We start from the raw sequence: 11,290 nt of genomic DNA, 5'->3' as shown, positions 1-11,290 counted from the left end.
TTATTATTTGTTTTCAAGTTAGAAAATATAATAAAAAAATAATTTTTAAAATCCTTGGGAATATGGAGAGGGAAATGCATGCATATTGTTTCAAGTTAGAAAAATATAATAAAAAAATAATTTTTAAAATCCTTGGGAATATGGAGAGGGAAATGCATGCATTTATTATTTGTTTTCAATTTAGAAAATATAATAAAAAAAATAAGCTTGAAAGCATTATATCACAAAATTGATCAGCGCCTTTAAGCTCGGCTCACCAAAATGATCTCGCCTCAACTTGTGGCCTGAATTTCCAAGCAAATGAATAAGTAAATGAGTAAATAAACGAAGACAGTACCTCTAGCTCTAGCCTGATCCAGAGCTGGTGTGGCTTTCGAGGAGGAAGGTCTCGAAGGTTCAAGTCGAAACTGAAAAAGACGACCGCGTCAGCTTCACTGACCCGTTCCCTAGATCCTCTTTTAGTCCAGACAAGATCGCACCTGTGTCAGGTATAAACAGGTAGTTAATAATCTAAATTTTACATGAAGTCACTCAGACAGACAACTACCTTTATCAAGCCCAACGACTAGGGTTAAACATCAAAGAGATAAACAGCTCCGTTTCCTAGAAAAATTCGGTAACAAAGTCAGTCTACTAATTCGGGAATATTCATTAGAATGTAAAATGGAATTCTCACTTTTTTTTATACTCGCTAGAATATTAACGTAAATTAAAATGTTATATGCATACAATTCTTGAAAAGAATCGTTTCCGTTTTGTCACAGAGAAGAGGGAACTGGAGAGTCAGTGCAGACGTGTGATGAGTTCAAGTGGTCTCTTCTGCTCATGTACACAGTCGTTGCTGGCGGCCATATTTCTGTTCCATTTCAGACTGTTTGGGTTTGTGTTTTAGACTTCGACAGGCTGGAATTGGAGCTGTAATCGTCTTAAGACGCGTTTAAGCTCGCACAGGTATATTTCAGAAGCCATGTTGGTGGATTATGAAGCTCGCTAAATTACCAGTGAGGTGCTTTACTTCTGTGTAAAGTTTTATTTTCCCATCCACTTCAAGTCTATCCCAGTAGCGCCAGTTTGTCGCAACCCGTCAATCACTCCTCTAAGTGAAGCAGTGATCATTTCATGGTGTGAGAACTTTGCCATGCGAACTACTCTCTCCCCTCGACCTGAACTTCCTTTTACACGCAGAATAACGTGGATAATTATACACGTTTTCAATATACTATTTATGGTTCATGAGATTCTGAATTCTACATTTTGACGGAATCTTATTAGTATATGCCTCTGAATTTCTTTATTTGTTTGCTATTTACTTTAAGAAAAAACAAACACTGTAGTGGAGGCCCTCTCGTTGTAGAAACAAGTGAGCAAAAGAGAGAAATTATTACAGAAGATAAAGTAGAAGCAGTCATTTCAGTTTTAAGAATGCAAAGACAAAAATCGATAAATGAATTTGCAAAAAAAAAAAAAAAAAGAAAATAGATTAACCAGGTTTTTTCTTCTAAAGAAATTACAAAAAGATTATGTAAATGGTTACGTTATTGTTCTGATCAAGTAGAAGTAGTGACTGCCAAAAAAAAGACACTTCGATAAGGTCATGTATTTATAGTCTCATTAAATATGTTAATTACTTTCAGGTCATTCGTTGATAATAAGAATTTGGTTTTTTTCAGTAGTTGGCTTTTTAAAACCGAATTTATTTCCTGTAGTAAATAAAATAGGGGGGGGGGGTGGGGGGGGAGAATCAGTAATTATTTTTATCACTTTCAGGGGAGTTCTTTTTAATTCAGATGATTTATGTGTATTAATGGTTACATATATATAAAATATATAATAGTATATATATATATGATATTTTATATATATATATATAATTATATATTTAGTATATATATATATATATATTATATTATAGTATATATATATATATTATATGTTATGAAGTGTTAGAATTATATACAAACCCAAACCCAGGGTTAATGCCTAATATAACCGTCAATCCGGTAATAATTTAAACATTTTTTTTTTTCCTGAATGAGACCATTTCGAGAGAAGTAATTGTTCGTTAAACCGTTACCGTACATTATGTCAAGAGATGAAAGACTGTAAGTGAAATTAAGTTTTTTGTGATTTGTTTTAAGGACTGATCTAATCGGCCATTTTCTGAATTATCGTAGAACTTGTACAGAAAAATATCGACAGTTTGAATGCTGTATGTTGTTATACATAGTTCATATTCAGTTCAGCTATACATCAGGGGTTCTCAACGGGGTTATGGGACTTGATCTCTGGATATTTGTATTAATTTGATTTTAATGTGTCAAGTGTGTACAAGCGTACAATTTGTAAATAACATTATACAACTAAGTGCTTTTGATTTTCTTGTGTGTTCTATTACTAGCTATTAATGCTTAAAGTATGAATTAAACTAAGTATGTTAAGTTATCTTGTCAGTAAATAGAACTTAAGTGGACTTGAGCAAATGGGGTATGGAACCCTATTGGGCAATTCATTGGGGGTCTGGAGTCATCAAAGGGTTAAGAACCCCTGTTATACATCTTGGGTATCCTGCTCGCATGCAAGTTGACTGAAGGTGTGATAATAGCTCTGCATTACCTTAAAAAAGGATTGGTTTAAGACACCGTTTCAAGTCTTCAAAAGGTTAAGAACCCCTGTTATACATCTTGGGTTATCCTGCTATCGTGCAAGTTAATTGAAGGCGTCATATAAGCTCTGCATTACCTAAAAAAAATGATTGGTTTGAGAGAATTTCAACTCCACACCAGCAAACTAGTGGAGGATAACAAATAATTAAATTCATTGATCTGGTCAGTTTTCATAAGCCCAAGTATGTAAGTGCTCTGATTATCACGAAATCATAGATATTCCATCTGAATTATTTCAGCAAAAAGTAGGATATTTTCAGGCAATACGGCCGGTTGTAGGCCGATGCGAGGGTTTCTTTGGGGGGGCCGGGGGGAGAGCGTCACCGTTTGGGAGCGCTGATTCCTTCTGCATTTTACTCGTGTTGTGTCCACTTTGTTCTTTTCCTGCTAAGATGTTCAGTTTCTCAAACCAACTTTGTTTTTCTTATCCCAAAACAACTGGTTTGACCACCCCGATAATTATAGAGTTCTGACTTGGTGCTCAGTTGAAGTAGGTCGTTTTTAAAAATCCATGTCACTTAGATCTAGTGAAAATACGAGAAAAGCAACATTACAAGAGAGATTTTTAAAAATGAAGGAATTATCTCCGATACCTCCAGAAAGCGCATCGCATTTCGCGAAGTTTTGAAGAAGTTTCCAAGAAATCCCAGTTCTCCCAACTCCCCCAAAAGGACGTCCAGAAGACGACCAACTTGGAGGCCGCCACTGGACTTTGGTACCGTCGGCCACATGACTTTTCCTTCTCCTCCTCCTCCTGATCCGAACGATATTCTTTCTCTTTCTTTCCTGTGAAGAGAAAAAAGATTAAGAGTTTTGATTTTGCCATAGTAAACTTTTTTTTCCTTTTTACATTATCACTGTCACGTTGCGACGTTCTGCATCTTTTATTCCTGTAATAAAAAAGTTAAGAATTTTAACCTTTTTCAATTATACATCGTTATTTAACATTAGAGATCAGTTATCTATTCGGGAAACTACGTAAGAAAGTTTACATTAATAATAAAATCAGTTTTTAAAAGAAAAGTTATAAGTTTGATAGCTGGTGAGTTAGCTCATTAAGGTATCATTCCAGTATGTTTTTGTTTTCGTTCGGCGTAATCGCCCGTCAATTTCGTGATGCAATACAGTGGAATTAAAATGGAAATGTGCACTGAACCAGTATATGCATTGTTTAACTTCTTTGCATGTTATTGGTGCCTCATCTTTGAATTTTAATGCGCTGATGCTCAGTACCTCTACCAACGGTCTTAGTACCATTTCAGATAACACATCAACCCAAAATCGAAGACAAAATTTCTTTCATTTGTCATTTTTATGCCCAGCAACAGACATCAGTAGAAAATACGTCCTTAACACCCAGAGAGCGATAATAGAAAATGAGTGTATGATTCTGACTGTTTTATATCCTCAACTGTTTTCTTTTGGGAAAATTAAAGTTTTTCACACTAATTTCACGAAGAGAAAAAAACGGTTTAGCAATATTCGGACTTGAAGGCTGACTTTGACTGTTCCCTTTTTCAGATTCATCCCTGATGTGAAAAATGATCAAAAATAACACCTTAAAAGACGTTGAACAACTTGTTATTATCAAATGGAGGGACTCTTGCCATACTATTATTGGGAATTACGCTATAATGGCATTTGGGACTGCTTCATAGTACTTTGTGGAATTCCACTATAGTATTTGGATTTGATGTCACGGCAGTATTTTAAAATACGCTTTGATAGTACTAATACCTAATATAATGATTTCCGAAAGAGTAGGCTTGTGTATTTGAAAAACAAAGTTTGTTTGCAAAATCAATTCCTTAAAGACATAAAGGCACTTATTCGATATTCAGTTATTATATTCTTCCAACGTAAATCAGAAACGAATTAGCTTTTCGGCTGTTGTCACCTCATTATCAAAATTTAAAAGGTCTTACAAAATTTATTGGCTTATAGTTTTGTGTTAAAAGCCAGAGAGGTCAGTTTAAAAAAAATGAACTAGATTTCATGTTTGAAGATACAGTTACATTTGTCTAAAAGATTTCCCAAACGATTCCGCGTTAATCGAACTTTTAAACCTTTTCAACCGGAGCAGAAATGTGCCCATTGGACCTTACCTGTGCCATCTTGTAGATGAGTGATTTTGTGAACATACGACACTCCCGATGAATTTGAATCGTCTCTAACTTTAGGTCGTTGATGAATTGCATGAGATGGTTTCTTTGTAGTTGAATAATTTCTTAATCGCATCTTTTCAATCGTCCCATGAACGACGGAAAATTGACTAGCATATTCGTAACGTTGTCGTAAAACGCGACTAACTGGTGTATTGCGTCTCCTGGAAAGCGAGACACTCTGTTCCCTGTTGTCTTTGTCTTCGTGTTTTCCAGCCCGTTCGTCTAGCATCTGGAATTGGCTTTTTGCTCCATTTGTTGGCTTTGTGGACGAGATTTCATAGGATGGGAACTTGGCGTACAGCGGCAGCAAAATCAGAATGAATGACCCGAACAATTTCACTGGATTGATCTTGGTTCTGAGATTCGCCATGAGTCACCTTTCAAAGGTAGAACATTGACTGACATTGCTGTCGTCTGGAAGTCGACTCAATTTATTCTTGTGAACAGCCATGCGGTATTTTAACCTGCAACTCGGTTAGGAATGTGGTACGGGCTGCATGTTGGTCACAGTGAGAGGCTTGATTGCAACGTGTTGAGTATCTGAAAGAGAAGACAAGAACGCCATAATCATGAGAGCAAGAGAAACGAGCGAAAGCAATAATGTAGCGCTATTTCATCCAGAGACGTTACAATAACAGGGTTTCCATCGAGTCTGCAAGTGGTTTGGCTGTTTGTTGATGACGCGGCAGAACTTCGCATCTCAAGATAATACCATTTTTCCTCGATACAGCCGGTACTGAAGGAGAGCACATGTTGCTCATTTTTTCCCCCAACTGGCGTCTTTAGTAACTTGGCACAATTTTTTCAACGTTACATGTCAAGATTTATGTTTTATTACTAAATGGTACGTAATTCTGCGTTCAAAAGAATGAATCTAAACGAAACTTCTACCTGATAAAGATTCCAGTTTAGTATTTTCATTATATCATATCATACCTCACCTTTAAATTTATATGAATGCTTAAAATTTTTGATGAAAATTTATATTTCTAACCCTCTTCTTATCTTGAGAATCGTTCAATTTTGCTAGACCTACATTGCCTCTCGTTCGACGCTGACCATTTGCAGTCGCCGAAAACAAAAGAAAGAAATACAAAATGGAACAAATATGACACGCGTAATGAAAACTTTCGAAGGAGGATAACCAAATCAGGAAGCGACGCCCATCGCCTCCTCCTTCCTCGAGAGGTCACTGATCCTAAAGGTTCGTCCTCACGGTCGAACAATGTCCGACGGACAAACATTGTTACCAATCAGCAATTGTCTGCCGGTCTTTGCCTTGTGAGCGGAGTAATGACAGTGGTATACAACGTCATCTGGTACCACTGTTAGTTGCCAGATTTATTTCCATCGCTTCAATGCTTATGACGTCATCCTGCTTCGCCTATAATATAGTAACAATGTTTGTCCGTCAGACATTGTTCGACCGTGTGGACGCACCTTAAGGAATCCTATACTCTCAAGACTCGGGGTCCTTGATGAGGGAGCGAGAGCGGATTTTAAGGGTAGGCTGGGGAGTCTGCTGATTGCGGTCAGTGTATTTGTGCTTAAAGTATGCGGTTATTCATTGACCAGTTAATAAAGTATGCCAGATAGTTTTACGGATAACTGGATGTTTGATATATTCTAGTGTAACAAATATCAGTGTGTGTATATATATATATATATATATATATATATATATAGTATATATATATATATATATATATCATATATATATATTATATATATATATATATATATATAATATATATATATATATATATATATATATATATATATGTGTGTGTGTGTGTGTAATTGACTCACGAAAATTTGGAACATGGATGAATATATAAAGGCAAAATCCAAGATAGAAAGTGAAATAATGGAGTACCACTGAAGTCCTTTCGACTCATAAGCTCAGGTGAGAATCAAAAGGCCTTCAATGGTACTTGATTGTTTCACTTTCCTTCGTGGATTTTGCCTTTATACACACACACACACACACACACACACACACACACATATATATATATATATATATATATATATATATATACCTATATATATATATATATATGTGTATACTAACTGACCAACCTGGCACTCCATGGGAAAATTGAATGTCAGCCAATAAGCTCTCTCTCTGTCACGTATTCTCCGTCATGCTCTCTTTCCTGTCTTCAGTTACATTACCTAGCATATTTCACATTGTATATTTCATCACTTCTCACTCCCCGTTCCTATCAGGGCTGACCTTGGACTCGAGGGGCATCGGAAGTGTGGCTATTCATTCCAGCAACCCCGAAAATTATGGATTAGACACTTGGACTTATGGGGCATCAGGATTGTCTTAACATCTGAGCGACCTTGAAAACTATGGATTAGACACTAATATTTGTTGTTTTCGGTTATTTATACACGTCATCCCCTTCTTAACCAACTCCTTCCACCCCCACTTCCTTACTGGGGCTGAGCTTGGACTTTATGGGCCTTATGAGTGTCACTGTTCATGTCAGCGACCTCAAAAGCTATGAGTTAGGCACCAATATCTGTCATTTTAGGTTATTTTTACATCACCCACTTCCCCCCCTTCTCACCCCTGTGCCTATCACGGCTGAACTTGAATTTAACCCTTAATAGACGAATACTATCATATGAGTAGCAATAACAGGTTTTGGATGGTGGATGGATTCACTCATGGTGAGCATCAATATTACGCACCATCAATTTTGAAGAAGGAGGTGAGAAAGGTGTTCCATTACTTCTATACCCCATAAATTCACTAATGGCAACTTTTAGACTAGCTATGGATTAGACACTGATATCTGTTGTTTTAGGTTATTTGTACATGTCACCCCCTTCTCAACCCTCTTCCTATCGGGGCTCAACTTGGATTTAAAGGGCATTTGGAGTGTCACTATTCATCTCAGCAACTTTGAAATGAGTAGACACTAATTTGGTTTTTTATGTTATTTTTCCATGTCACCCACTTCCCACCCCTTCTCATCCATCTTCCTGTCAAGGCTGAACTTGGACTTATGGGGCATCAGGATTGTCTTTCCAACTGAGCAACCTTGAAAACTATGGATTAGACACTAATATTTGTTGTTTTTGGTTATTTATACAGGTCACCCCCTTCTTAACCAACCCCTTCCTAGGGCTGAACTTGGACTTAAAGGCCATTGAGAATATCACTATTCATTTCAGTGACCTTGAAAACTATGATGGTTTTAGCTATTTTTACAAGTCTTCCCCTTCCAATCTCGTCACCCTCCTTCTTATTGGGGCTGAACTTGGACTTAATGGAAATCATGAGTTTCACTAATGTCTGTTGTTTTCAGTTTTTTTTCTTTCTTTTTTTTACCCCCTTCTCAACGCCCTCTTAACCCATGCCTTATATACCCATAGTGGCCCATGCATGCTTTTTAGTTTGGACAGAAATTGTAACTAATTTATGATTGTAACCAACAAAATTATATCCTAGCCAACAAAATTATATCCTGTCGAGCCAAAGAAGTTGGGAAAAATCTGAAGAGTTTCACACAAATCCTGAGATACAGGGAGAGGTCAGTCACTGTAGAGTGATAACTTTTTAGGGGGGTTATACATGCATGTGTTTTTAAAAAATCTAATTAGCCTATGTTCGAACTGTATGTTAGCTTAACCTCATTACCAAATTTCATACTGATTGGTTCACTGGTGTAGACCTTCACTTGGAACAAAAAGACAAACTCACAGACACGTTTTTCCATTTACATAATGTATGTATGCATGTATGTACTTATGTATGCATATATAACTGAGAAAGAGATGCGTGGCTGTGGATAAATTTGCCTCGCCACATGCATTAAAGACTTTCCTTACGCTCGCAAATAATCTTGTATTGAAAAGTACGTATAAGTATATACCCTTCTTAATATTAAATTCCCTGAGGCGGCTTTGTTTTGTCAATTTTCTTTTCGTCCGTTGTGTAGTTTCCTTCTTGCTTTGTAACTGCCAGTGCGCATGAGAGGTCGCTTAAAATCCTATGGGACCCCGTGGGGGGAGGGGGGCTAGTGCCGTCAACCACCTCACGCGATGCACTGTGGGCATTACCTAAGGTTCTTTGCAGCGTCCCTTCCTTATACCCCAACCTGCAACCCCTTTCATTCCTTTTACTGTAACTCCATTCATAATATCTTCCTTCCATCCTGCTATCCATTGCGAGGTTTTCCTCATGCACACCTTTCAAACATACCTGCTCTCAATTTCCTTTCCAACGCTGAATGACCTCATAGGCCCCAGTGCTTGGTCTTTTACCTAAATTCCATATTTCATTCCATAATTGGAATCTATTGGAATAAAAATAAATGAAGGAGTAAATTAGAGTGGAAAACGAATGAGGTAATGGACAAAAAATTTTATATGTTAACGAAAACGTGACAACTGGGTTTTACCAGCGGTGATATCAGGGCTTCTTTATTCCATGATCAAGACAAAACCAGTTATCAATCTGTCTATTTATCTATCAGTATGTCTATCTGTCTCTGTCTGACTGTCTATGTATCTCCGCACAAGAGAACGAACGGATGCAAAGCAATTTAAAACAAATTGATAGTAGGTGTCGTATTTCTACACGTTATTATTATTATTATTATTATTATGCTCTATCACAGTCCTCCAATTCGACTGGGTGGTATTTATAGTGTGGGGTTCCGGGTTGCCTCCTGCCTCCTTAGGAGTCCATCACTTTTCTTACTATGTGTGCCGTTTCTAGGATCACACACTTCTGCATGAGTCCTGGAGCTACTTCAGCCTCTAATTTTTCTAGATTCCTTTTCAGGGATCTTGGGATCGTGCCTAGTGCTCCTATGATTATGGGTACGATTTCCACTGGCATATCCCATATCCTTATTTCTATTTTCAGATCTTGATACTTATCCATTTTTTCCTTCTCTTTCTCTTCAACTCTGGTGTCCCATGGTATTGCGACATCAATGAGTGATACTTTCTTCTTGACTTTGTCAATCAACGTCACGTCTGGTCTGTTTGCACGTATCACCCTATCCGTTCTGATACCATAGTCCCAGAGGATCTTTGCGTGATCGTTTTCTATTATTATTATTATTATTATTATTATTATTATTATTATTATTATTATTATTATTATTATTATTATTCTGTCACAGTCATCCTGATCGACTGGATGGTTTTTATAGTGTGGGGTTCTGGGTTGCATCCTGCATCCTTAAGAATCCATAACTTTTCTCACTATGTGCGCTGTTTCTAGTAGCACACTTCTGCATGAGCCTGGAGCTACTTCAGCCTTTAGTTTTTCTAGATTCCTTTTCAGGGATTTTGGGATCGTGCCTAGTGTTCCTATGATTATGGGTACAATTTCCACTTGTAGATCCCATAGCCTTCTTATTGCAGTTTTCAGGTCTTGATACTTGTAAATTTTTTTCTCTCTTTCTTATCTACTTTGGTCATTTTTTTCTTTTTCTTTCTCATCTACTGTGGTGTCCCATGGTATTACGACACCAGTGAGTAATATTTTCTTCCTGATTTTGTCAATCATCGTCATGTCTAGTCTATTTGCACGTACCACTTTACCTGTTCTGATACCATAGTTCCAGATGATATTTGCCTGATCGATTCCTTGCGTTTTGTGGTTGGTATTTTTATATAAAATATTTATACTAAAAAGACTATACGCCATAAGTCGTGGGCCGAGACAGACCTCAGATTTTTCTTCTTCTTTCCCTCTTCGAGAGAGAGAGTGCAGAGCTATCAAATAACCTTTATCGAAAAATTTAAAGCGAAAAGCTCCTCTGTCAAAAGAATTATTCCTTTTAGTAAGATAGACCGTACAATTACAAATTCTCTCTCTCTCTTCTCTCTCTCTCTCTCTCTCTCTCTCTCTCTCTCTCACTCACTTATAACGGAATTCGTCGAAGTGTGCTTGTGTGCATGTGTAACGGTTCCCATTTCTACTTGCTCTCAATAATTGACTGATGGATTGCTTTGTGGTTACTCTCACTGGCGTCCTTTTATTGTGACGCCAGTTTTAGTCACCACAAATCAATCATTTATTGAGGGTAAGCAGAAATGGGAAATGTTTCACAGGCATACACACAAGCACACTTCGACGAATTCCGACATAATCCGTTCCCCGCAAGGATAAAGAATAAGCATTAGTCAATCAAACATTCATTTTTAGACAAAATTTCGACAACCTTATTCGCTCCACATATATATAAACGTACATTTATATTTGCATGCGTATGTGCTGGGTCAGTATTAGGTGGTCAAACTAAAGATAAAACGACATGATAACTTACTGGAAAGGTGAGACCATAACAGAAGCAGAACTCAGGGGAGAGTGGGCAAAGATCCGATAATCGCCCATTGCGAAATGCCTTGCCGCTACTGCGTTTCTCTTCTGAACAGAAATCCAGCTGAAATTCGCTGATGACGTGTCATCTGCTGCTACTGCTC

At 37.3% G+C, this 11,290-nt stretch overlaps 1 protein-coding gene across 1 annotated transcript in view; it reads right to left on the bottom strand.

Moving 5' to 3' along the window:
* LOC135222465 (uncharacterized) overlaps positions 1-4,901 on the bottom strand; it is a 6,268-nt gene extending 1,367 nt beyond the window's left edge. Inside the window, exons 1-3 of the mRNA XM_064260552.1 lie at positions 4,769-4,901; positions 3,257-3,449; positions 338-479 (exon numbers count right to left, since the gene is read on the bottom strand). Coding sequence (XP_064116622.1) covers positions 338-479; positions 3,257-3,449; positions 4,769-4,901 — 468 coding nt within the window. The remainder of the gene's footprint in view (positions 1-337; positions 480-3,256; positions 3,450-4,768) is intronic.
* Between the last annotated feature and the right edge of the window lie 6,389 nt (positions 4,902-11,290).

Source organism: Macrobrachium nipponense, chromosome 3 (assembly GCF_015104395.2).
Source record: "Macrobrachium nipponense isolate FS-2020 chromosome 3, ASM1510439v2, whole genome shotgun sequence".
NCBI classification, from domain to species: Eukaryota; Metazoa; Arthropoda; class Malacostraca; order Decapoda; family Palaemonidae; genus Macrobrachium; species Macrobrachium nipponense.
Note: the sequence above shows the minus strand (reverse complement) of the source record. Positions and strands in the feature narration are given on the sequence as shown.